We start from the raw sequence: 25,785 nt of genomic DNA, 5'->3' as shown, positions 1-25,785 counted from the left end.
TTTTGGATGCATCACATCTGTTGACTAAGTGTGTATGTGCAGATTTTGGAAAGGAACACTTTTTTCTTTCATATGTGCGTATCATCAAATGCATTTCGTTTTGTTCAATGGGACGCATTACATGCTTGGAAATACATGGATTTCTGTCCACAAATTGCAGTGGGTCGGGGAACTGCACATTTGGTCAGGAAGAGTCAATTGAGGAGGCTTAGCATGATGTCTGAACAAGGCCAGACTCTTCATCTGTGGCATGTGCACAGGATTCACAGTCCCAGGCCTCACCTGGCCCTACCAGTGAGAAACAGACCCCTTCATAGCCTCCTCTTCAGTGGCCACAGTAGCCTTGCAACTTTGAATCACTTTGCTGTAGCTGGAGATTCAAGTGGGTCATTTGGAAAGAATTCTGTCCCACTGGGGTGTCATCCGCTCCTGGCTACAAAGGAGAAAATCTGGAAGGGGGAGTATCTAGATCCCTTTATGTCTTTGTTGTTTCATGAATCAGAATGGAAGGACAAGGAACTGGATGGTAATAAAGAAAAGGACAAGAATGAAAGGAAAACCACAAATAGAAACGGGACTAATTGGTTGACAGGATTTCATGTGAAAATAGGTCAGGAGAAATGACCATCCACTGGTGCAATCTTAACTGAATTGTTGGTTATTTTGAATGGTTGAATTGTTGTAAAGTTTTGTTAGCTGTAGTTTTGATAGAAAACAGAAAGAACAATTTGATAGGAAACAGGGCTATTTCAGTTTCTGAACATTGAAACACTTGGGAAGATTTAGAAAATATGCAAACACATGTTAAAATGACATAGATCCTACCTGATTAAACTTGCTGGGCCATGTGATGCTATCCTCAGAAATGGTGAACCGTTTCTCTGGGGGCACCTGGGGGTCTATACCACCAATGCTGACTCTAAGGAAGGACTGGTTAGGGAATGTGATCCAGTTGATAATATCAAATCCAGTTATTAATTCCCCATTTTGGTCAAAGGAAATCTTTTCCCCAGCACTGTTGTTAAATGAGACACTTCTCAGAAAGTGGTGGAGCTAAATAGGAGGGGAAAAGAGGCTGTAACAAAACTATGGAAACACATGTCTTTGTATGATATCCTCTCACATGGGGTCTATAGCTAGTGGTCCCATTAAAAATATACATGCTAGTAATTTAGGAAACAGAAATGCTGGATACATTTAGACTAAAACTAGTAGTAGATTTAGGCTGCTGCTGCTGATAATCCATTATTATTATTATTATTATTATTATTATTATTATTATTATTATTTCATCACTCTACATAATGATTTAAAGACCTACAAAGGAAAAAGAGACATAAAATACACTCCAGTGAAGGCTTACAATCTAGTGAACATAAAGCCCACAATGAGCATTAAGAGGAAAAAGAGAGGTCTCTGCTTAACGCCATTCCAGTAAGTGGTTGTTAAATGTTAAATTTGCCCATATTATTAAATATGGGCAAACTAAGGCATACTCTTCTAGCGATGCAACCTGTCTCCCTCCATTTACCATTGCTCTCTGTTTGGATATTGAATGCATGGCTTGCAAAGCATGTGCGATGTCATAGACAGCATTGTAGATGCTGTAGCTGTGGGCTGTCATGCTCATTTCAAAAATAGATGCAGGAAGAGTCTGCAGTTTCTCCTCCCCAGTGCAGATGTCCTCATCCATCATGTCTACGGTGGAACTTGGGAACAAACAATTAAATGCCTGTTGCCAGAAGGCCATGAGAAAACCATCTTCTTTGTCCAAAGTAGGGTTCCTCATTTGAATAAATTTCTGGAATCCCAACACCTGCTTTGAGTGAATTGCAAGGGATATAGAGCCATGGATGAAATCAATACCCCAACGTCTTTGAAGTGGAATTGATGTAAAATCCACATCTGCTGTCATAATCCAGACTTTGGGCTTCTCTGGTATATCATCGAACTTTGGAATTGTGAGCCAAAGCATCAAATTTATCATACTGTGAAATTCACCATGGAAGATAATTGTATTGGCTTTGCTTTCCATAACAGTACTCATTGTTGTATATGCTCCCGCCACAATTTCAGTGAAGTCACTTGAATCTACAGTAAGTTTTTCTATGAAGTCAAAGCAGATGCCACTCTTGGAAAACATGGGAAGCACACTCCGTACCAATGTCTCAGTTAGACTGCTCATATTAAGGTAAATGACCCCAATCCATGTCCATCTGAAATGCAGCAGTAGCTGGATAATCCCCCTATATTGATGGGCCCCATTTGGGAACATCCAGTGGAAGAATACAGCCTGGGTTTTGGTATTCATCTCCGGAGCGGAACTATATGTGAGCTAAAGAAAATGAAGTAAAGCAAGAAAGGATAAGAGACAGTTTGTCAGTAAATCAGGGTGGGTTGTTTGTTTCTGAGGTAATACATTAGCCTGGTTCACACAGAATCGGAAGCCGCCTTTGATGAATTCCCCTGTAGGGCTTCTTGTTGTGGCGGCGACCACCATTTTGAATATTCGGGGCATGGCAGTGGTGTGCTGTGCCGTCTTGTTATGGGCAAACCTAGTGAGGGTGGATCGTTGGGGTGGCTGACAAATCACCCACAACCCTAAAACAGCCCATTGGTTCTGGGTAGCTTGTGAAGCACCCCAAGAACCCACCCTCTCTGGGTTCACGCATAACAACAAGAAGGGATGTATGACTGAAATCTGGCCCTGGCAAAGGAAGGGGGAATGTTTTGCTTGGGAAGTTCCAAAGTGGAGGATAACATTGAAAAATTCTTTGACAAATGGGGAATATTGCCCTGCTCAGTTATGCAAAGCAGTGTGTGGAGGGGATGAAACGGACAAGGATATTTACAGCAGGAATATGACTCTGTGGGGCTACAGAGAGGATGGTCAGGCTTGCAGCAGGGCACTCATGTGCAAGGCTCCATATGTATATGTGTGTGTATGTATGTGTGTGTGTGTGTATACCCCATTTGCACAAATTCAAATACCTGGAAGAAGAAGAAGAAGAAGAAGAAGAAGAAGAAGAAGAAGAAGAAAGATCTCATTTGCAAAAAATCTCTAGACCCCTCTGAATTTTTTTTTTGGGGGGACACAGTTACATTTGCACACATCCCATTTGTACAAATTATGTGTCCTGAAAAATATTTTTTTAAATATTATATTTAACGTGTGCGAAAACATAAAAAAAAACCCAACATGTCTGGAATCAGAAAAATAACCAAACTGTCAGTGTGTAAATGCATGTGCGGGGGAGAGAGAATCAGTTCATCCATACAGCTTTGTAGTATGCAATCAAACTGCCTTAATCCAACAACTTAAATCTAAGGAGGAGAGAGAAGAAAGTATGACATAGAAATAATAAGGAAGTACTGCATACAAAACCAAATAGATTTCCATTCCACAAATGTAATTGCAGCTTCTCCACCATTAATTTACACAAATCGTAATAAAACTAGACTCAGTCATACTTAGAGTAGACCCATTGAAATGAAGTTACTCATGTTTAACTTAAGTCTCATCAATTTCAGTGGATCTTCTGCAAGTAAATCTGGTGCCAACCTACATCATCCATACAATTTTGTATTAAGTAATACAAATAAGCTAATCTACTCCAATGGCTTAAAACTAAACAGAATACAAAACAAAGTCTTGCACAGAAATAAATATCTACAAGGATAAATGGACCTTGATTTCACAATAGCAATGTGGGCTTCTCCACTAATAACCTAAACACATTGATTGACAGCCACACATTTCCTTTGTGGCAGCTTACCTCCCTTTCTGCTCTCACCTGGGTCTCCTGCTTCAGTCCCTTCCCCATCTCTCACTTTGGCAGGTAAAGGCTGCTCGTCCTCCATCCCACCCCACATACATTCATGGTTTGGTATTACTCAATTTCTCCCCACCTGGCATCACTTCCAGCACTGTCCTAAAGGCTGCAGGACTGATCAGGATCCAGAGTAGTGGGGGTGAGGAGAGGTAGGTGGAAAGGCTGAGCTTCTAGATGTCAGTCTCTCCACCATACACTACCTTTCCCCACCATTAGTTAGATCCCTGTGGTCACTTCATGGGAAGCCATATCTTCACTTCCAAATTATAACTGGATTGTCAGGATATGTGAAAGTCAACCAAATTGATCTTCTTGAGGTTCTCCAAATTGTACCTTGAACCTCGTTTCAACTCATTTCCATAGTAGATGTTGTCCATATAGGACGTTGTCCCTTTATTTCTGTTCACATGAACATTCATGCACATTCATGCATCGTTTTCCAAATGTTGTGCATTTTTAAAATTAGGCATTTTATCCATTGATTAAATGTCTTTTTTGTGCAGTTTTCAAAATTACACATTTTATTGTGCATTTTTCAAATGTACAAAGGTTGTCAAACACATCGATTTTTCTCTGAGAATCACATTGCCAACTCAAAAACGTACCAACTTCAACTATTCTGTTATATTCTGTTAAAAAATGAACTGAAACCAATTCCCCATACATCCCAACTCATACAATTTCTCATGCATCTATCAAGAGTGTCAGAACTGAAATATCCCACCCCTTTTTTTGTCTAAATATCTAACATCTCGGACACACTTCACATCCCCCTCCCATCACTGAGACATGCACTTTGGCCCTCTAGAGGGTGTGCCATGGCCACAGACTTTAAAAAATCTGGTGACGAAATGGACATTTTTTTCTAGGAGTCTGTCGGGAGGTCACCCCTGCTGCCTTCTGAAATCCTCAGATAGCCAGAGCCAACACGCAGACAATAGGGCTCTTTTCCAAGGCTTTATTCCCATTCAACCTAATGATGCTTACAGATGCTAATTGCTTTATCCTACCAGTGAGACTTAGGAGAGCTGCCTACTCGGGGGTTCTAACATTAGGAATCAGTTGATCTCCATTTGGAGGGGAAGGCGGGAAACATCTGTACTATGGGCTAGGAGGAGAGAGTCCACCCTTTTCCTGTGGGGCATCGGGGCACTGCTGTTGCCATCGTGCCACGCGGGCTGAGCACCTCCTCTCAGTGCTTGCCACCTCCTGCTTGATGCTGCGCCAGTGCCTAGCATCCAGAAACTGCTGTTGCACCTCCCTCTCTCTGCCAGGGTCACTATCACTCTCAGGAATGTGTACCGAGAGGGGCTCTCCCCCTTGCTGCTCCTCTGAACAGCACGGGGGTTTCTCTCCTGTGGATTCTGTCTCTTCCTCAGAATCAGAACTGCTTTGGGGGTCTCTGGGCTCTGATCCAACCCTGACAGAGTCCCACATTCTCAGTCCCATTCTTGGGCACCTTCTTCACATTCTTAGGTGATCTAGAGAAAATGTGAGGAACATTTTGGGGGCTGTTTCGGGGAGTCTTACAATTTTAACAGACAGAGGCCTCAGCTTTTGGTGTTGTTCTTTTTATGCCATTTAGAGTTCTGAACTGAATTGAACTGAAGAAGTTTCCAGCCAAAGATGGTACTAGGGCTTTAAGGTCTTACCATTGTTTCAGTTCTAGGCTGACTAAGGTTGCAAAGGAAATGCCTCTCCTTCCACATGTGGAAAGAATTACAAGTCAGTGGGAAGGGTGGGAGACTCCTGCACTATCGTTGGTACTATAAATGTTGAGACAGCCCATAGGTTCTTATTACCAGAGTACACTTTATGGAACATAATGTGAAGTAATGTAAAAATGAAGGGGCAAATTTCATGAAACTCAGTAATTAAGCGCAGACTTTGAAGCTGATGGAGTAAATTAATAATGCAGACTTGATTCCTCTAAGCTTTCTCAACCTTTCCCATGCAAAAATGTGTGCCATTTATTTATTTATTTATTTATTTATTTATTTATTTATACAAGGTGACCATTTGGATCAGTTTTATTTTCTTTCATTGATGAAATAAATGAACCTCCAGTAGGGATGCTAGAAGTGTCCCAGCAGAGGAAATATACAATGTTAGCAAATTATAATACTTAAAATGATGTACTAACTAGCATGTTATATGGGGTGAAATGATAAGGACATGATCAAGGAGGCCTTTCCTCTGGTGTGCCAAATTATAAGACTGAAAATACTTAAATTATCATGCTTTTTCAAAAATGTAATAGTTATAATGCTAGGGTGAATCCTTCTCCCTGACATAGAAATGATCAGGGAACCTTTTCTTCTGGGGCACCATTCAAGCATGCTTTGTGAAGTTGTGTGATTCATGAAAAATTGTATTACTTGATTTTGCGGCAGAAGCCAGGAAACCTGAACTTTTGAGAGTGTACAAAGTTGCACCCCATTCTTACAGCAGAAATTACAGACGTGAAAATATTCATGAAGATGCTGTTAAGATACTGTTACCACTCACCCTTCTTTCTGCGTCCATCCTAGATCAACACGTCTAAACGGCAAGGGAAGTAGGAATTTCCTTTGAAAGCTCCCCACTTTGATGTACACAACATACCTGTGGGAATTTGTAGATGCTCAGCACAGTTGCCATGTCAAGGCAGTCATTACTGTTAGGTCCCCCGATAACTGCTATCACATCGGTCTCGACATCACATTTGTAGTTAGGGATGAATCTGCCCGGTGTGGAGAGAAGTTCCATTGTGGCAACATAGGTATATTTTGGACTGAAGTAGTTATTGTAGATGTTGAAACCGAGGGTGACGTTGGGTAGGATCTGGGGACTTTCATTAATCTCCTTCACAGCAAAAGCCAAAGCCAAGATGTGTTGGTAAGTCTGAGTCACTGACCTGCAAGAAGAAGTATAAACGGTCCAGCTGCTTCAGAAGAAGATCTTCACTTAGGGGTGGGGAAACTAGTCAGTTTTGCTTTCTTCTGCATTTTTTTTTTTAATGTGAAGCTCTTCCTTTCCCAGATGTGAAGAAATTTGTAGATTTTGGGAAATTCTTATTAAAAAAATGAACTGCAACAAAATTCTCCCCCATCTGCCCCAGCCAAATTCAATACCTACAACTATTCCCAGCATGGAGATAACCGTATTGTACCTGCCTGCCATATAACAATTAAAGATGAGGGACCTGTCAGGAAAGGGTTGGCAACCCTAGTTCCCCAACAAACTCATTGAATACACATGGATTCAAACACAGGCCTTTAATGAGAATGTACTCAAAGCCCTGGGACATGATGGAAACATTCACAGGATCAGTTCCTCTCACATATGAGTTTTTTTTAAAAAAATCTCATGTTTTTCTTCTCCTCAGTATGTAGGACTTGACATATTTTGGTAAATTCTTATCAAAATTGAAATGAATTGCTCAGCTATCCCTATGTTAGGTGCATTTCAGTTCAATACATGTTTCTTGACAAAATTGTACTGAGGTAGAATGTATGGTCCCAGTCCAGGGAGGAGTGAAGACACTCAACTAGCTTTTGAATTTTCAAAACACCAGCCCAACATAGCCATAGCTTTGGAGAGAGCATTTACTTCATGATAGATGGCTACTGTAGCAAACAGCAAACACAGCTATCCTTGGGATGCAATATTGGACCACGGAAGTCCTCCCACCCCCCGGTTAACACTGTGCAATAAGTCTTTGAGAAAGAATGGATTTCTGCTAGGAATATTCCTTTATGTCTGCATTCTGCAAGATGAATTTACTACTATTATTAGATTAAGACTACTACAATTAAAACTGCTACAACTATTCCTACTGTCTCTAAAACTCATGGAGTCGACAGGGTTAGGGCTCCCTTTGAAGAGAAAGAGAAAGGTACGATGTATGCTATTGCCCACACAGCTGAAATGACAGCCAATCTTGAGAACTGGCATGTCTCTGACTAATATCTGGAGAGAGGTATGTTATAATTAAAATATCCAGCTCCTTACGAGAAATCAAAGTGCATGTCCTCAATGGGATGGTTTTCAAATGATATTGGCTCAGAAGCAATGAAGGAGTGAGAAATTATGCCACCAATGATAAGATCCCCTTGTCGATAATACTTATGAAGAATGGGAATAGGGTCACTGTTTCTACATTTAGCAGCAGGAAACTTGCAAATATTCTTTGGGAGCAGCATTAGTACAAACATCCCAACTACTGCAATCATAGAGGAAAATCTCCCTGAAAAAAAACAGTTCACAAGTCCCCACATTATTAGAGCGCTCCTGAATTGCACAGGCTGATCTGAACGGCTATTCAGTTGGCAGATATATACTACCCAGAATATATACTACCCAGGCTGATGCAGCACTGTGTATTAGTAGCCCTTGCCCTGAATGAGTGCACTGAGCATCCTGCATTGAGCAGGGGGTTGGATTTGATGGTCTTACAGGCCCCTTCCAAACCTACTATTCCATGATTCTGTGATATTTAAAGTATCCTTCAATCATGATTTACAGAATTGCTAAACACTATTTGCACCTTCTATGGCACTGGAGAAGATGAAGAAATAATTAAGGTTATTTGGATAATTACAGAGGAGATAATTGCCAAGTCAGTGTTAAGCATTATCTGCAAAATTACAGAAGACAACTTGTTTATCATGTATCTGCAGATGTTTTCTCTTGTTTACTTCAATAGGGCAACAAGGGACATGACAATTTCTAATAACTCATCCCACAGCAAGGAGAAAAAAAAAACTGAGAAGAATCATCAGTCTCCCACATGTGTTTGTCAAAGTTAGGGATGGGGGGGGTGCCTGACTGGGTCCAGGAGTCCATCAGGCTCCCCCCAACCCATACCCTTGGACAACACCAGCCAAGCCCCTGGCCTCGCTCCCCCCCTCGCCCCCTTCGGGACACTCCCCGCACTCCCCCGGACCCATCCACGAGTGCCCAGCATTTTGCTGAGGATTTTTTTTTTTCTTTTAGAAGGGAGCTAATTAAAAATGCAAATATTTAAATATGTGCACATTCCAGCTGGGAAGGCTTGATCTATGCAATATCTGAGGCAGTATGCCTCTAATGTTGCATAGATAAAGCTTTAACTTCCCAAATATCCACATTTTTCATTATCTCCCTTTTTCATAAAAAAAAAAAAAACACTCATGGCAAAATGGTAGGTGCTTGCAGATGGGACCCAGGGTGCCTGTGGGTGGCTCTCTGAGCTCATGGGGGCTTGAGTATAGGCCTGGGAGGACTTGAGCAGGGGCATGTAAACCTTCTATTTTTCTTATCCCTAAATATGCTGGACCAGAAAAAAAGAAGGTTTTAACAGAAGAAGAACAAAATATATATATGAGAAGTGTGCACAGACAAGCCCAAAGAACAATGCCCTTCAGACTATAGTTACTGCATACAACCCTAAGATAAACTCCAGGCCAGGCTAAGATATTTTGCTGAGAAAGGGAAACTTTGCTATTTCTTCCCTTGTTCCTTATCATAACCCCAGCAGCAGAAAAATAGCACATTCACCTAAGGGGAAAAGACTGGAATACTGTCACTCAAATTCTGATGTTCAGACTGTGAGTGTTGCCCCAAAACAGCCCCACCCCAACACCAGAGGGGAAACTGCACTATCTGCAGATGTGGATCTCCAGCCCACACACGAAAATCCCTAAGTGGAAAGTCAAAAACAGCCGAATAAGAATGAAGCCTTCTCAGTGGCCAAAGAATGCTGACTAACTGTTGAAGGGAGGGACAGATAACTTTGGTGGGAGGAACATGAGGGGGCTGGAATCCTGACCAAGGGCAGTCCACACGGCAACATTTTGTGGCAGGTCCCCCTTGGTTTTATTTCCCTTTTATTTTCATCAGGATCCTAGCTCACCTAGAATCCTAGCATGGCTTGCAGTTTTCTAGTTTGCCTCTATGGCTGAATTGCCCATGCATGTTCTACTGTGAGAGGTAGATAGAGAAAAATGGTTTGTCCAACAAGGCACCTTATTTTCCCTGAGTATCTCATATTGGAAGTTATCACTCCTTGCATCTGGTGTGGACAACAGTAATACTGTTGCAGAAGGTGCGAAGATGACCTGTCCCCCATATATTTTAGGTCCTCTTTTTAGAAACTGTTCGGGGGAGGGGGACATAGAATCATAGCATCATAGAATAGTAGGGATGGAAGGGGCCTACAAGGCCATCAAGTCCAACCCCCTGCTCAATGCAGGAATCCAAGTCAGAGCATCCCTGACAAATGGCTGTCCAACCTCATCTTGAAGGCCTCCAGTGTGGGAGAGCCCACCACCTCCCCAGGTAATTGGCTCCATTGTCGTATTGCTCTTACAGTCAGGAAGTTTTTCCTGATGTTCAGCCGGAATCTGGCTTCCTGTAACTTGAGCCCATTATTCCGTGTCCTGCACTCTGGGACAAACAAGAAGAGATCCTGGCCTTCCTCTCTGCAACAACCCCTCAGGTACTTGAAGAGTGCTATCATATCTCCCCTCAGTCTTCTCTTCTCAAGGCTAAACATGCCCAATTCTTTCAGTCTCTCTTCCAGTCCCCTGATCATCTTTGTTGACCTCCTCTGAACCCTCTCCAGTTTGTCTGCATCCTTCTTAAAAGTGTGGCACCCAGAACTGAACACAGTACTCCAGATGAGGCCTAACCTGTGCTGAGTAGAGGGGAACTAGTACCGCCTGGGATTTGGAAGCTATGCTTCTATTAATGCAGCCCAAAAGAGCATTTGCCTTTTTTGCAGCCATATCACATTGTTGGCTCATATTCAGCTTGTGATCGACAACAATTCCAAGATCCTTCTCGCTTGTAGTGTGGTTGAGCCACGTATCCCCCATCTTGTAACTGTGCATTTGGTTTCTTTTTCCTAGGTGCAGAACTTGGTATTTATCCTTATTAAATGTCATTCTGTTGTTTTCTTCCCAGCGCTCCAGTCTATCCAGATCACTTTGAGTTTTGTTTCTGTCTTCCAAAGTATTAGCTGTCCTGCCCAATTCTGTGTCATCTGCAAATCTGATCAGCATTCCCTGCACCTCCTCCTCCAAGTCATTAATAATAATGTTGAAGAGCACTGGGCCCAGGACTGAGCCCTGCGGTACCCCACTCGTTACCTCTGCCCAGTTTGAGAAGGTCCCATTGATAAGCACTCTTTGAGTCCGATTCTGTAGCCAACTGTGGATCCACTGGATCGTTGTTTCATCTAGCCCACTTTGAGCTAGTTTGCTCTAGGGGTGCACGAAAGCCACTTACCTGGTCTCGCAGCTTGTTCGCGGTATGGGGGAGGCGCTTCGCTGCTCCTCCCGAAGTTCAGGCTGGGGGGGGAGGCTTCTCGCCTCGCCCGGCCGAAATTCAGGCCGGGGAGGAGGCGCCTCGCCTCGCCCGGCCGCAAAATAAAAAGTTAAAAAAAAAATGCCCCCATGATCGGCTACGTGACGATTAACGTAGCCTATCATGGCTAGATCTGCAAAGTCAGCCATGATAGGCTACGTTAATCATCATGTAGCCTATCACGGGTGACTTTAAAAAAAAAAAAGCACGTACGCAAATGGCGGCCCCCATAGGGAGCCGCCATTCGCGTTCCTTATTTGGTCGCTGTAGTCTACGTAAATCTTTACGTAGACTATGGCGAAAATAAGGGCAACGCAACTAGCGGCCGCTGGGATCCGCCGCCGGGAGGGGCATTCGGGAAAGGTAAGTCCCATCCCGGGGGAGTGCGGGGGGCAGGGGGTTGTGGAGAATTTCTCCCCAAAACTACTTCGGGGGGCCGAACACGTTGGCACTCAGCCCCCCGAAGTTTCGGGGAGAAATTCTCCCCCATCCCTAATTTGCTCATCAGGATATCATGGGGCACTTTGTCGAAAGCTTTGCTGAAGTCGAGGTATATGATGTCTACAGCATTCCCACAGTCTACAAGGGAGGTGTCTTGATCAAATAATGATATCAGATTTGTCTGGCAGGACTTGTTTTTGACAAATCCATGTTGGCTTCGAGTAATCACGGCATTGTTGTCAAGGTGCGTCCAGATGGATTGCTTTATGATCTGCTCCAGAATTTTCCCAGGGATTGATGTCAGACTGACTGGTCTGTAGTTCCCAGGTTCCTCCTTTTTATCCTTTTTGAAGATAGGGACAACGTTAGCCCTCCTCCAGTCATCTGGCACTTCCCCCGTCCTCCATGATTTCTCAAAGAGAATAGACAGCAGTTCTGAGAGTTCTTCTGCCAGTTCCATTATGACTCTAGGATGCAGTTCATCTGCCCCTGGAGATTTGAACTCATTCAAAGTCATTAGGTGTTCCTTGACCATATGGCTATCGATCTCAAGCTGCAATCCTGCCCCTTCAGCCTGTACTTCGCCTTTGCCAGGGGGGTCATAGACCCTCTTTTGGGAGAAGACTGAGCCAAAGTAGGTATTGAGCACCTCTGCCTTTTCTTTGTCATCTGTTATTGTTTTGCCATCCTTATTGAATAGCTGAACCACCATTTCTTTCCTCTGCCTTTTACTATGCACGTAGCTGAAGAATGCGTTTTTGTTGTTTTTAGCATCCCTTGCTAACCTCAGCTCATTCTCAGCTTTAGCCTTCCTGACACCATCCCTGCAATTCTGTGCTATCTGCCTGTACTCTTCCCTTGTTACTTGGCCTTCTTTCCACTTCCTATATGTGTCCTTTTTTGTTTTCAGGTCATCCCTAAGCTTTTTGTGAAGCCACATTGGCTTCTTCTGTTGTCTTCCACCTTTTCTTCTTGTTGGAATTGTTTGTGATTGTGCCTTGAGAATTTCCTTTTTTAAAAGCTCCCTCCCATCTTGGACTCCTTTTCTCATTAGCGTTGCTTGCCATGGGACCTTACTGATCATTGTTCTGAGTTTATTAAAATCAGCTTTCCTAAAATCCAGGGTACGCGTTTGACTACACTCAGCTTTTGTTTCCCTTAGAACCAAGAACTCAAGTACAACATGGTTGCTTTCCCCCAGAATTCCTGTAACTGCTACTTTATCCACTAAGTCATCTCTGTTGGTTAGGATCAAGTCAAGGATAGCCGATCCTCTAGTTCCTTCCTCTACTTTCTGTAGGAGGAAGTTATCCGCTACATAAGTCAGGAATTTCCTGGAGGGGCCATGTTTTGCAAAATTTGTTTCCCAACAAATATCTGTGAAATTGAAGTCCCCTATTACTACTACATCATGCTTTCTTAAAACATTGGCTATTTGCTTTTCAAAAGTTTCATCCTTGTCTTCTCCTTGACTGGGTGGCCGGTAGTAGACTCCGACCACCAGGTTCCTTTTATTCTTTGCTCCATTTATTTCAACCCAGATGCTCTCGATGGGGCTACCAAGCTCCTCCTCCTGTATTTCTGTGCAGAGATATGTATTTTTCACATACAGTGTAACCCCACCTCCCTTTCTGTTCCTCCTGTTCTTTTTGAACAAGTTATATCCTTCAATTGCTGTATTCCAGTCATGAGAGTCATCCCACCAAGTCTCAGTTATACCTATCAGGTCATAATTTCCCTATTGTATTAAGAGTTCAAGTTCATTCTGTTTGTTTCCCATACTCTGGGCATTAGTATATAGACATCGAAGACCATGTGCTTCATAGTCTGGCTTTCTTCCTACATGTATCTGAAGAGTATTATTGGGCGCTATCAGAGCTGTTCTGTCCGTTGCAGTGCATGCGCCTACGTCCATTGTTACTCCCAACATTACATCTCCCTTCTCCGTAGGATTCAGTGTAAAGCTCTCCTCATGAAGTTCTTCATGCTGTGGCCAAACACGTTCTTCCCATCCTTTGTGAGGTGCAACCCGTCCCTAGCCAACAGCCCATCTTCCAGGAAGTATAGCCCGTGGTCCCAGAATCAAATCTCTCTCGTCGGCACCACCTTCGTAGCCAGTCATTCACCCGGAGTATTTGTCTTTCCCTTTATATCCCTCTTCTAACTACTGGAAGGATGGATGAGAAAACTATCTGGGCCCCAAAGTTCTTGAGTTTCCTTCCCAAAGCTTTAAAGTCTGACGTGATCTCTTCGTAGCTCCGTTTGGTGGTATCATTTGTTCCCACATGGATGAGAAGAAAGGGATACCTGTCAGTGGGCTTTATGAGTGCAGGCAACCTTTCAGTCATGTCTCTAATCTGTCCTCCTGGGAGACAACATACCTGGCGAGTCCACGGGTCTTCGCGACATACTTGGGTCTCGATCCCATGCAGCAAGGAGTCTCCCACTACTACCACTCTTCTCTTCTTCTTCTTGTAGGCCTGGGTTTCATCGCCTCTGTTTGACTGACCTTCAGCCTCTTGCTCACTCTCATGCAGGTTCCCCTGTGATTCTTCCTCAGTCTGCAGGCTGTCCTCCAGTCTCATCCATAAGTACCTGGAATCGGTTCCACAGCTCCACTGCTTCCACTGGTGCAGAGTAGCATCTAGTTCTTCTTCTCCTAACTGTCACCCTTTTCCAAGGAGTATCCTCTACTCCATTTTTCTTCACCTCAGCATTTCCACTGCCTCATCTTGCTGTTGCTCTTCAAGCTTCTGGTCTTCCCTTTACTGCTGTAGTTCCCCCATTCTGTCCAAGAACTCTTCGTGTTCTCTTATTCCCCAGAGGGTTGACAGTTGCCGCTCCAGTCCACTTACTTTTTCTTCCAGCAGCGTGATCAACTTGCACTTGTTGCAGGCGTAGGCCATGTTGTTCTCAGGAAAGAAAACAAACATTGCACACACCTTGCAGGTCACCACCACTGGAGAGTCTTGTCCTTCCATAGCCTCTTTTCCCTTTTTGTGTCTAGCTTTGTGATTGTTCTAGACTAGCCTGTGCCTGCTCCTCTACTCAGTAGAGGTTAAAAGCAGAGTCCCACTGGTGTGAAAGTGTGTGTTACAAGACAAATAAATGGAAAAAAAGTTAGTTAAATAAATAAATAATAATAATAAAAATGTTAGAGGCCTCCCCCTTGACCTCCCATGCTGAACTCCCCTGGCCAACTCCTGTTTTCTCCCCCTGTCCGCTCACTCTGTTCGCTCGCTCTCTGGGAGCTTGCCTGCTTCTGTAGTCCCTGGACCAGATGGAGCAGGTTGCTCTGCTCTGCTCTGCTCAGCTGGGAGGCGGGAAACAGACTGAAGCTTCCCATCCAGTCAGCTGCTGGGAGTACTCAGGCCACACCCCTCCAATTCAGTTGGAGCTCTCAGAAGCACCTGGTGAGCTCACAGAGGTGGGAAACAGACTCTGTTTCATCCGTCGAGAATTGGGGAATTCTAGAGGATTTCGTTAAGAAACGTTCCTCCTAGGGATGTTGGAGAATTCCGCCACGGATCTCAGTGAGGCAGAATGCCAGTGCATTTGGCTCCCAGAAATCCATGGTGGAATGAAACCCCCTGGCCCATCGCCCCGCGAAAGGTGCGTGAATGAAATGGTGCACTTATCTGGTGCTGTTTGCACTGCTTTGCGAATGGCGGCCGTGTCTGCGGCCACCATTCGCTTCTTCATTATAGCCATGATAGGCTACAAAAATACTTACGTAGCCTATCATGGCTAATGCAGATGCCATTTGCATCCCTGTGGAGGTTGTGATAGGCTTGGGGATTTCAGAGAACTTTAGGGATGGCGGAGAATTTCTCCACGAATCTCCGGGAGGCCGAATGCCAACGCATTCAGCCCCCCCGAAATTGGTGGTGAAATTCTCTGCCCTCCCCCCACCCCCCCTGGGATGGGACTTACCTCTGTCGAATGTCCCTCTCGGCGTTGGGTCCCGGCGGCGTTTCGGCGGGCGTTTTGGTGGGGGCAGCGGCGGGGGCCGGTCTTCTGACTAGCTGCCACCGTCTCCTTTTCCCCGTAAAGTATATATATAATAAAAAAAACGTGATAGGCTAAGTAACGATTTATGTAGTCTATCATGGCTAGATTTTCAAAGTCAGCCATGATAGGCTACGTAAATCATTACATAGCCTATCACGGGTGACTTTGGGGGGAAAAAAAAGCGCGTATGCAAATGGCGGCACCCATGGGTGCCGCCATTTGCGTTCCTTATTAGGGCACAGGTAGCCTACATAAAGATTTACGTAGACTACGGCAAAAATAAAGGCAACGCTTTATTTTCACTGTAGTCTATGGAAATCTTTATGTAGACTACTTGTGCCCTAATAAGGAATGCCAATAGCCCCTGAATTTGGCCTGAATTTTGGCAGGGAGGGGCGGGGCGCCTCCCCACCTGCCAAGAATTTTTGGGGGGAGAACCAAAGCGCCTCCCCCCCACCCCCAAAAAAGCTGCGGGATGAGGTAAGGGACTTTTGTCCATCCCTAGAGAATTTTGCCATGGATCTCGGTGAGGCCGAATGAAATCCCTAAATCCATGGCGGAACGAAGCCCCTCTGCCCCCGACCCTGCAAAATGGGCCCAGAACAGAGCACCTACCTGCTGCCATCCGCGCTGACTTACGAATGGCGGCCGCATCTGCGGCCACCATTCACTTCCTCCATATAGCTGTGATAGGCTACGTAAATACTTATCCAGCTTAACTAAGGGAACGCAAATGGCGGCGGCTACAGCTGCCACCATTTGTGTTCCCTTTTTTCCCCGCCATAATAGCCTACATAAATATTTACGTATTTATGTAATTTATGTATTTATGTATTTACCCCCTGGGACTGGACTTACCTTGGGCAGATCTTCCTGGTGGCGGCGGCTCCGGCGGCGGCTCCGGCGGCTGCCGCTGCTGCCATTTCCAGGTAAAAACAAAAACAAAAACAAAAAAAGTGATAGGCTACGTAAAGATTAACGTAGCCTATCATGGCGAGATTTAAAAAAAACACTGTGAAAGACTATGTAAATGTTTACGTAGCCTATCACGGCTGACTTAAAAAAAATAAAATAAATGCATGTATGCAATGACAACGGCCATGGCCGCTGCCATTTGCGTTCCTTATTTTGGCACATCTTAGTCTACATAAACATTTACGTAGACTAAGACGGCGAAAATTAGGGGAATGCAAATAGCGTAGACTCTACGCTATTTGCGTTCTCCTTATTTTCACCATCTTAGTCTACGTAAATGTTTACATAGACTAAGACGTGCCAAAATAAGGAACACAAATGGCGGTGGCCATGGCCACCGCCATTAGCGTACGCGCTTTTTTTTTTTTTTTAAATCAGCCGTGATAGGCTACGTAAACATTTACGTAGCCTATCACAGCTGACTGCAGGGACGCAAACGGCGGCGGCTGCCACCATTTGCGTCCCAGTTAGCCAGCGGCCGGATGTCTGGCTGCTGGCGGAGCCGGCCGGCGGCTCCGCAGAATTGCTGCGGAGCACAGCCGGCTGGCCAGCATTTCGGGGGGGGGAGGGACGGAACGCCTCCCCCCCACCATCAGCATAATCCCTGAAAGGTAAGTGATTTTCGTACATCCCTAGTGATAGGCTAAGTAAATATCTATGTAGCCTATCACGGCAAAATACCGGGATGCAAATGGCGCGCAGCTACGGCAGCCACCATTTCTGTCCCCGCAGGGTCCCTACCCTCTGTCTCAGATTTCCATTGTTGAGGGTCTTCTTCCTTATTCCCAATACCAAGACTCTAAGTCTGTTCATCTTTTGGGGCCTGAAGTGGGTCCCCTCCCTGTCCTGAGGTCAAATCTCTGGGTGACCTAGTCTTCCATGGAATAAGTGAAATTCTCCCCAACACTCAAGTTTCGGTGTTGCGGGGGAGGGGGGATCTGAAAATTAATGCTAAAATGTGTTGATTTCTCTTGATTGGTAATGGCATTGATTGCTAACAGTGTATTTAAGATGATCAGCCTTGCAAAATATCTCTGGGAACATAAGATGCTCCATTATACCTTGTCAGAATATTTGTCCTTCTAATCCAGTATTGACTGCTTTGACTGGCAAAAACAAGAATGAGTCCTGTGGAAGCTTAAAGCCTGCCAAAGTGAAGAGGGAAAGAGCACCATGAATGATGGAGAAGAAGGGAGAAACAAGCTCCGGTGCTTGAGAAAATAGAATTTATTGTGATTGGCGCATTTTTGAATGCTTAAATTCTGACACATTAATTTCAGGATACACTTTCATAGACCACTTCATCACATGCAGAAAGCATTTCCAATAGCTGATAGGCATATGTATTACAGATATCAAAAATCTTTCCAGGATAAGACTAGAGTTATGGCTGTCTCATGTTCGATCAAGTTCCACAAAGCCAAGAAATTAGAAGCTCAGGTTGACTCCTTTACAAAAATGCACCATGTCAAAAATTATGCTTGCTTACTACTTACTCTCCATGCACCCACACTTTTCCTTGGTCCTTTAGGAACTTTCAGTGTTTTCCAAAGCCCCTATGAAGTAATCTTGGTTATTTTGATAATTATGGGAGATCTAACTCTTTATTCGGAGGTATGGGCTAAAAGGGAAGTTGCAGAACAAACTGTGTGGGTTACATCACAGGATCTTAAACTTTCCAAGGCCTTGGAGAGAATATAGAAAGTGTTTACAACCTGAAATTACCCCATACCATTCCACTGATCTTCTTGGGTGCTCTGGGCAATAAAGGGCAACATTAAATATCTATCTATCTATCTATCTATCTATCTATCTATCTATCTATCTATCTATCTATCTTTATCTCTCTCTATATATATATATACACATTAGACAGACAGATAGATATACAGACAGACAGATATACAGATATATATATATAGGGAGAGATACATTCAATTAAAAACCCCACACATCCTACCTAGGAGTAGGGATGTCAGAAAATTCCACCACGGATCTCATTGAGGCCAAATGCCAGTGCATTCGGCCCCCCGAAATCTGTTGCGGAACGTCCTGCCACTCCCCTGCTCCCCCATGTATCCCCCCGGGGACGAGACTCACCTGGGGCAGATCTTCCAGGTGGCGGCGGCTCTGGTGGTGGCTCCGGCGGCAGCTCTGGCGGCGGCTCCGTTGGCGACTCCGGCGGCAGCTCCGGCGGCGGCTCCAGCGGCGGCTGGTCTTTTGACCGGCTGCCGCCGCTGCCATTTCCGGTCCAGGCTTGTGCAAAAAAAAAAGAAAGTATGATAGGCTACGTAAAGATTTACATAGCCTATCATGGCGAGGGTTTTTTTTTAAAAAAAAGATGTGATAGGCTACGTAAATCTTTACATAGCCTATCGTGGTTGGGTGGGTTTAAAAAAAAAACACAACCGTGCTATTTGTGTTCCCCTTTCTTTTTGCCATCATAGTCTACGTAAATATTTACATAGGTTAAGATGGCCAAAAAGAAGGAACAGAAATGGTAGCGGCCGTAGCCGCCATTTGCATACGTGGTTTTGTTTTGTTTTTTTACCCAGAGCCCTCCGTGACTCGAAATCCGGCTGCAGACGGCTCTGGCCTGGCCGGGCCGGGCCTGACCGGCTGCTCCGCGGAGCTGCTGCAGAGCACAGCCGGCCATTTGAGGATTCCGGCGGGAGGAACGGAGCACCTCCCCACCAGCCAGGATTCCAGGGGGAGGGACGGAACGCCTCCCCCCCACCATCCACATAATCCACGAAAGGTAAGTCACTTTCGTACATCCCTACCTAGGAGGCAGAAAGTACAAGTGAAATTCTGATTCTCCTAAAGGAGATGAACCATGCGGAGAGGATGGAGAATATGATAGACAGAGGTGACTGTGGTGTTGTGGAAAAATGTTGAATAACCTACCACCATCTACTTCTATTTTTTTTAGATCATCCTTGTGTGTGTGAGTGTGTGTGTGTGTGCGTGTATGAGTGCACAACCATTTTGATTCCCTACAGAACCAGGAAATGTGACAAGATAGGAAAAACAAAATAATGGATGCAAAGAAAGCAAAGCCTACAAATGCTGTAGGTTCTCTACTTCTGCCTCAACGTTCTAAATCAGCAGCTGTCAGGTGTGAAGTCTTCATGCATTATTGTTAGTACCATTATCTTTCATTACAATTTTCAAAGCTTTTTCCTTTTTTAATGGGAAATTACAAACATAAAACTGTTCCGCCCCCCCTCCAAAAAGCGGAATAAGAAACCATCTATGTTTGGACTTAAAAACTCCCTTGCTTTCCTCAGAAACTGTTAGGGATGCACGAAAGTCACTTTCTCTGGTCTCGCAGCTTGCTTCGTGGTGGGGGGGAGGCGCTTCGCTGCTCCCCCTGAAGTTCAGGCTGGGGGGAGGCTTCCCACCTCACCCGGCCGAAATTCAGGCCGGGGAGAAGCGCCCCGTCTCCCCGGCCGCGAACTTCAAAAGAAAAAAAAAGAAAAAAACACTCCTGTGATAGGCTACGTAATGATTAACGTAGCCTATCACGGCTAGATCTGCAAAGTCAGCCATGATAGGCTACGTTAATCGTCACGTAGCCTATCACGGGTGACTTTGAAAAAAAAAAAGCGCGTACGCAAATGGTGGCCCCCATAGGGAGCTGCCATTCGCGTTCCTTATTTGGTCCCTGTAGTCTACGTAAAGATTTACGTAGACTATGGCGAAAATAAGGGCAACGCTATTTGCGTTGTCCTTATTTTCGCCGTAGTCTACGTAAATCTTTACGTAGACTACAGGGACCAAATAAGGAACGCGAATGGCGGCTCCCTATGGGGGCCGCCATTAGCCGTACGTGCTTTTTTTTTTTTTTTAAGTCCCCCGTGATAGGCTACGTGACGATTAACTTTGCAAATCTAGCCGTGATAGGCTACGTTAATTGTTACGTAGCCTATCACAGGGGCGTTTTTTGTTTTTTGTTTACTTTTCTTGTATTGGCAGCGGCGGCAGCTGGTCGAAAGACCGGCTGCCACCCCCGCCCCTGAGGAAGACCTGCCGAACCGCCGCCGGGACCTGCCGCTGGGAGGGACATTCGGGAAAGGTAAGTCCCATCCCGGGGGTGGGGCGGGGGGTGGGGGGGCGGAGAATTTCTCCCGGAACAACCTTTGGAGGACCGAATGCATTGGCACTCGGCCCCCCGAAGTTTCAGGGAGAAATTCTCCCCCATCCCTAGAAACTGTGGGCAAAATAGTCATCAATACCAATTCTGAAAGTCATTTTTGGCAGAGGGAGGTCCTTTTTCTCCCCTTTCCCCCCTTATTCTTCTTTATACCGCTATTTTCCCTTGGTATTTCATTGTCTTCAATTTGCATTGTATGTAGGGATGGCGGAGAATTCCGCCATGGATCTCAGTGAGACCAAATGCCAGCACATTCGGCCGCCCGAAACCGGTGGTGGAACAAAGCCCCCCCATCCCCCCACCCAGCGAAAGGTGCGTGAAATGGAGGTTGGAAGGTTGGAAGAAAGGACAACCAGACACTACAAAACAGCAACATACTAACGGCAATAGACGTGGTTTCCTGGAAGCTGTCTGGTGACGTTCTTGATTAGGAAGCCACAGTGAAGCTCATAATGCCACAGAAACCCACAAAGCAACAGAGACAGGAAAACATTGTGTCTGACCCTTCGTTACATTTCAGTACAATTTTCTCAGTCATTGAGGGCATGTCAAAATCTGGGAATGGGATTAGGGATGTTAGAGAATTCTGCCACGAATCCCTGGGGGGCTGAATTCCAGTGAATTCAGCCCCCTGGAATCCATGACAGAAAGGAGCAACCCACCCCACTACCCCATTAAAGCCCCCCGGAACGGAGCCTACCTGGCGGCGGCGGCTGTGGCTTCAGCTCTGGCCGTGGCTCTAGTGGCAGCGGCGGCTCCAGCCACTGCTGGGCTGCTCTGGACGCAAATGGCATCCTGAGTATGGGATGCCATTTGCGTCCCTATGGTAGCCGTGATATTTACGTAGCCTATCACGGCTAAAGCGGGGACACAAACGGTGTCCCCTATGCCATTTGCATTCCCATTTTCTCCGTGATAGGCTACGTAAATATTTACGTAGCCTATGACAGCTAAAGCGGGAACGCAAATGGTGTAGGGGACGCCAATTGCGTCCCTGCTTTAGCTGTGATAGGCTATGTAAATATTTTAGGGATGTATGAAAGTACCCTTACCTGGCTCCGCCGGGTTCCGCTGGGAGGGAGGCGCTCCGTCCCTCCCCCCGGAATCCTCCCCCTTGGAATCCTGGCTGGCTGGCTCTGCGGGGATTCTGTGGAGCCGCCGGCCGGCTCCGCCAGCAGCCGGACATCCGGCTGCTGGCTAGCAGGGACGCAAATGGCAGCGGCCGTAGCCGCCACCATTTGCATCCCTGTATTCAGCCATGATAGGCTACGTAAAGACTTATGTAGCCTATCACATCTGGCTTAAAAACAACAACAAAGGTCACCGCCATTTGTGTTCCCTATTTTTGGAAGGGATGGATGAAATTCCCTTACCTGTTCTCGAAGGTTGCTTCGCGGTGGGGGGGAGGTGCTTCGGTTCTCCCCCCGAATTTCAGGCGACGGGGGGGAGGCACCCGCCCCACCCAGCCGAAATTCAGGCCAGGGGGGAGGCACCGCATCCCTCGCCGCCGAAATTCTGGCCGGGGAGGAGTGCCCCATCTCCCCAGCCGCGAAAGTTCTTCCGGGATGAGCGAGGAAGTAAAAAAAAAAAAAAAAACACGTGATAGGCTATGTGAAGATTTACGTAGCCTATCACAGCTAGATTTTTCAGTCAGCCATGATAGGCTACGTAAATCCTTATGTAGCCTATCACTGCTGACTTTGGGGGGGGGAAAGCGCGTACGCAAATGGCGGCACCGATGGGCGCTGCCTTTTGCATTGCTTATTTGGGCAGGGGTAGTCTACGTAAATATTTACGTAGACTGCGGCGAAAATAAGGGCAACGCTATTTGCGTTGCCCTTATTTTTGCCATAGTCTACGTAAATACTAACAATCACAACGTAATTGTAAATATTACGTTGAGATTGCTTACGTATTTACGTATTACGAATCCCCCCGTTGCATCCGCCTTACTGTTGCCATTATGGATTGCCTTGGCCAGAACTTTTCCACTATTTTCGTAATTATTTACGTCTTTTTTTTCGTTGCTGCCCGAAATATCTTTCCCACCTTCTGTGCACTCCCCCGCTGTCTTGTTTTCTCGGACAGGGACAGGGACTGTGATTTTATTAATTTCTGTGTATTTGTGCTTGATGATCCTTGCGTTTAGTGGTCTTGTTAACCTAACCGCCTCACAAAAAAAAAAAAAACGGGGCTCTAGCTCCGCTTCCACAAAATCTGCCGTCCCCTTACTGCTACCTTCCTGAATGTCGTCTGGATTTGCGATTGCATCTGCGTGGGGATTTGTGGGTGGAGTTCTGTTGTGTGGTGGTGGTGGTGTGTTAGTAGTGGTGCTTAGTGGATTTCCTGTTGTTTGTTCATTGTTGTGGTTTTGTCTGGTCTGTGTGTGTGTGTAGTTGTGCATTGTGGTGTTTTTGTCCGGTTTAGTTTGTGTGTGTGTGTAGTTAAGTGGTGGTTGTGTGTGGCTGTCTTGGTGTGTGTGTGTTTGTGTGCAAAATGGCTGCACCAGTGTGTGGCAGGAGGTGGGACCATGAGGAGACCAAGGCCCTCCTCATCAACATTAAGAGCAGTGAGGCAGTGGCAGTGCTGTTTGGCAGCTCCTACTGCCGCAATGAACTGTATTGGGCACAGATAAAGAGGAGGATGGAGCGAGTGGGCCACCATCGCACAGTTGGACAACTGAGGTCCAAATGCAAGGCACTCAAGCAGTCCTTCATCAGAGAGGGGATTGCTGCTGCCGAGCGGAGGGCACCGCTGTCCAAACCCCCCGCCTACTACTGGCGCATCCACAGAGTGTGGGTCAAAGCAGGCCGGCCCCCATTTTTGCAGAGGTATATGCCTGGTAATTTATAGTTATCCCATCCCATCATCAAGCTCAACTAAATATGAAGACAAGGATGTGTACCGAAAATGAAGCTATCTCTTTGTGGTCTCATGCAGAAACAAACAAATCCTGACATATAGCCTGCAATCCTATGCTTGCTGAACTTGGACAGAAAAAGGTCCCATCATCTTCCAGCCACTTTGGCTGGTTGAAGGGATGCTGGGAACTGCATTGTTTTTTCCTGTACAACCACATGCATAGGATTATGTGGGCCTGGCTACATATTACACACTGACACGCTGTCCATTTCCAGGGAAATGCTGCTGCTGCCAGTCTCTGCAGTGCACACAGGGGGACTGGCACCAGCTCAGCAGCAACAGGGCCAGCCTCTTGGTGTGTCTTCCTTCTTCATGTAGTGATTGCTGAATTTTTGCACCCCACCCACCCCACCTTTCTACCAAGACGTTGGCACTCAAGTCAACTCATGAGCAAGTGTTCATCTGAGAGCTTGGAGATCTGGGTATAGTCCACTCAGCCATGGAAGCTCGCTGGGTGACTTTGGCCCAGTCAGAAAGCCCCAGCCTACCTCAGTGTTGTTGTTGTCAGTGTTAAATGGAGAGGAAGAGGCTAATCTGAGCCACCTTGGGTTCCTTGCGCTAGGAAAAAAGATGGCATTTATGCAATGCATCAATAGAATAAACAGATACCATGGCATTGCAAATGTAGAAATGGGGTGACTAGAAGTACAATCCTGTGCATGTTTACAGAAGTCCAACCATCCCCATCACACCAAAACTGTCAGTACTGCATAATCTGCCTCCCTAATTATCCCTTCATCATTAGACCTTGTGGTGGGAGGACAGAATCAGTGGTTTTTATGGTAGTGGGGATGGTGATAGACAGATCAATCACTGACTATGGTTTTGTTCACTCACCACATATATAAATGCATTCATTCTGTTTCTGTGACATCCCACAGCTGCGCATCGTGCCTTGCTGGTGGAGGAGGCACTGAGGGCTGTGGAGAGGGAGAGGAGAGAGGAGCAGGAAGAGGAAGAGGAAGAGGAGGAGGAGGAGGAAGAGCCAGCAGCAAGAGGAGCAGCATCTGTGGAGGAAGGCTACCCTTCTTCCACAGATCAAGCCCCTCCTCTTGTGATCCTGATGCGTCTGATGAGAGACGTCCGGATGCTCAGGAGGACCTGTAAGTAGGGGTGGACAAAAGTCACTAACCTGTCGTCGAAGGCCGTTCGCGGTGGGGGGGAGTGCTTTGCTGCTCCCCCCGCGAAGTTCAGGCTGGGGCGGGGAGGCTTCCCGCCTCGCCCGGCCGAAATTCAGGCCGGGGGGGAGGCTTCCCGCCTCGCCCGGCCGAAATTCAGGCCGGGGAGGAGGCGCCTCGCCTCGCCCGGCCGCGAACGCGAAAGTAAAAAAAAAAACTTCCCCTGATAGGCAAATAGCGTTGCCCTTATTTTCGCCGTAGTCTACGTAAACATTTACGTAGACTACAGCCACCAAATAAGGAACGGGAATGGTGGCTCCCTATGGGGGCCGCCATTTGCGTACGCGCTTTTTTTTTTTTTAAAGTCACCCGTGATAGGCTACGTGACGATTCACGTAGCCTATCACGGCTGACTTTGCAGATCTAGCCGTGATAGGCTACGTGAATCGTCACGTAGCCTATCAGGGGAAGGTTTTTTTTTTTCTTTCATTACAATGGCGGCGGCGGCAGCCGGTCGAAAGACCGGCTGCCACTCCCGCCTCACTCGAAAACCCGCTGAACCGCCGGCCGGACCAGCCACCGGGAGGGACATTCGCAAAAGGTAAGTCCTGTCCTGGGGGGGGTGCGGGGGGCGAGGGGGTGCAGAGAATTTCTCCCCGAAACTTGTTCGGGGGGCCGAAGATGTTGGCGCTCGGCCCCCCGAAGTTTCGGGGAGAAATTCTCCACCATCCCTACCTGTAAGTAGTGCTACAGAATGGCACCTGAGCTGAGCTAACAACTCTGCCTGCAAGATGCATATTACCATTGTGCTTTATTCTTCTCTTTCTGCACACAGGTGACGACCTTCAAAGAAGGGTGGAGGCCCTGGAGCAGGAAAGGCATCCTCCTACTACGAGCTGAGTCCTGCAGCCAGCCAGCCCAACGTTGCAATTGTTTCTGTCTTTTGCTTTGATATGTTCTGTTTGTATATAAAGTTCTTTCTAAAAAATAGGTTACAATT

At 46.0% G+C, this 25,785-nt stretch overlaps 2 protein-coding genes across 2 annotated transcripts in view; one reads left to right on the top strand and one right to left on the bottom strand.

Moving 5' to 3' along the window:
• The window catches only part of LOC146342579 (vomeronasal type-2 receptor 26-like), a 27,415-nt gene extending 5,128 nt beyond the window's left edge, over positions 1-22,287 (bottom strand). The window contains exons 1-4 of the mRNA XM_084808605.1: positions 22,119-22,287; positions 18,690-18,845; positions 15,537-15,641; positions 6,438-6,729 (exon numbers count right to left, since the gene is read on the bottom strand). Coding sequence (XP_084664731.1) covers positions 6,438-6,729; positions 15,537-15,641; positions 18,690-18,845; positions 22,119-22,243 — 678 coding nt within the window. The 5' untranslated portion in view covers positions 22,244-22,287. The remainder of the gene's footprint in view (positions 1-6,437; positions 6,730-15,536; positions 15,642-18,689; positions 18,846-22,118) is intronic.
• On the top strand, positions 20,568-25,785 carry LOC146342578 (uncharacterized). The gene is made up of 4 exons (XM_084808607.1): positions 20,568-20,667; positions 20,948-21,057; positions 24,549-24,770; positions 25,621-25,785. Exons 2-4 carry the CDS (start codon positions 20,988-20,990, stop codon positions 25,683-25,685), a joined length of 357 nt encoding a protein of 118 aa, XP_084664733.1. The 5' UTR covers positions 20,568-20,667; positions 20,948-20,987; the 3' UTR covers positions 25,686-25,785.

Source organism: Heloderma suspectum, chromosome 6 (assembly GCF_057233095.1).
Source record: "Heloderma suspectum isolate Gila_16-S chromosome 6, 16-S_ref, whole genome shotgun sequence".
Lineage (NCBI taxonomy): Eukaryota > Metazoa > Chordata > Lepidosauria > Squamata > Helodermatidae > Heloderma > Heloderma suspectum.
The sequence above is the reverse complement of the archived record's forward strand: the minus strand, read 5'-3'. Positions and strand labels throughout refer to the sequence as shown.

What these genes read in the sequence shown, in the direction of transcription:
- LOC146342578 (XM_084808607.1), top strand. Translation starts at nt 20,988, where the DNA reads ATGCCAGCACATTCGGCCGCCCGAAACCGGTGGTGGAACAAAGCCCCC. An exon ending in ATCCCCCCACCCAGCGAAAG is followed by an intron (nt 21,058 to 24,548) that starts GTGCGTGAAATG and finishes GACATCCCACAG; the next exon opens with CTGCGCATCGTGCCTTGCTG. An exon ending in CCGGATGCTCAGGAGGACCT is followed by an intron (nt 24,771 to 25,620) that starts GTAAGTAGGGGT and finishes TTCTGCACACAG; the next exon opens with GTGACGACCTTCAAAGAAGG.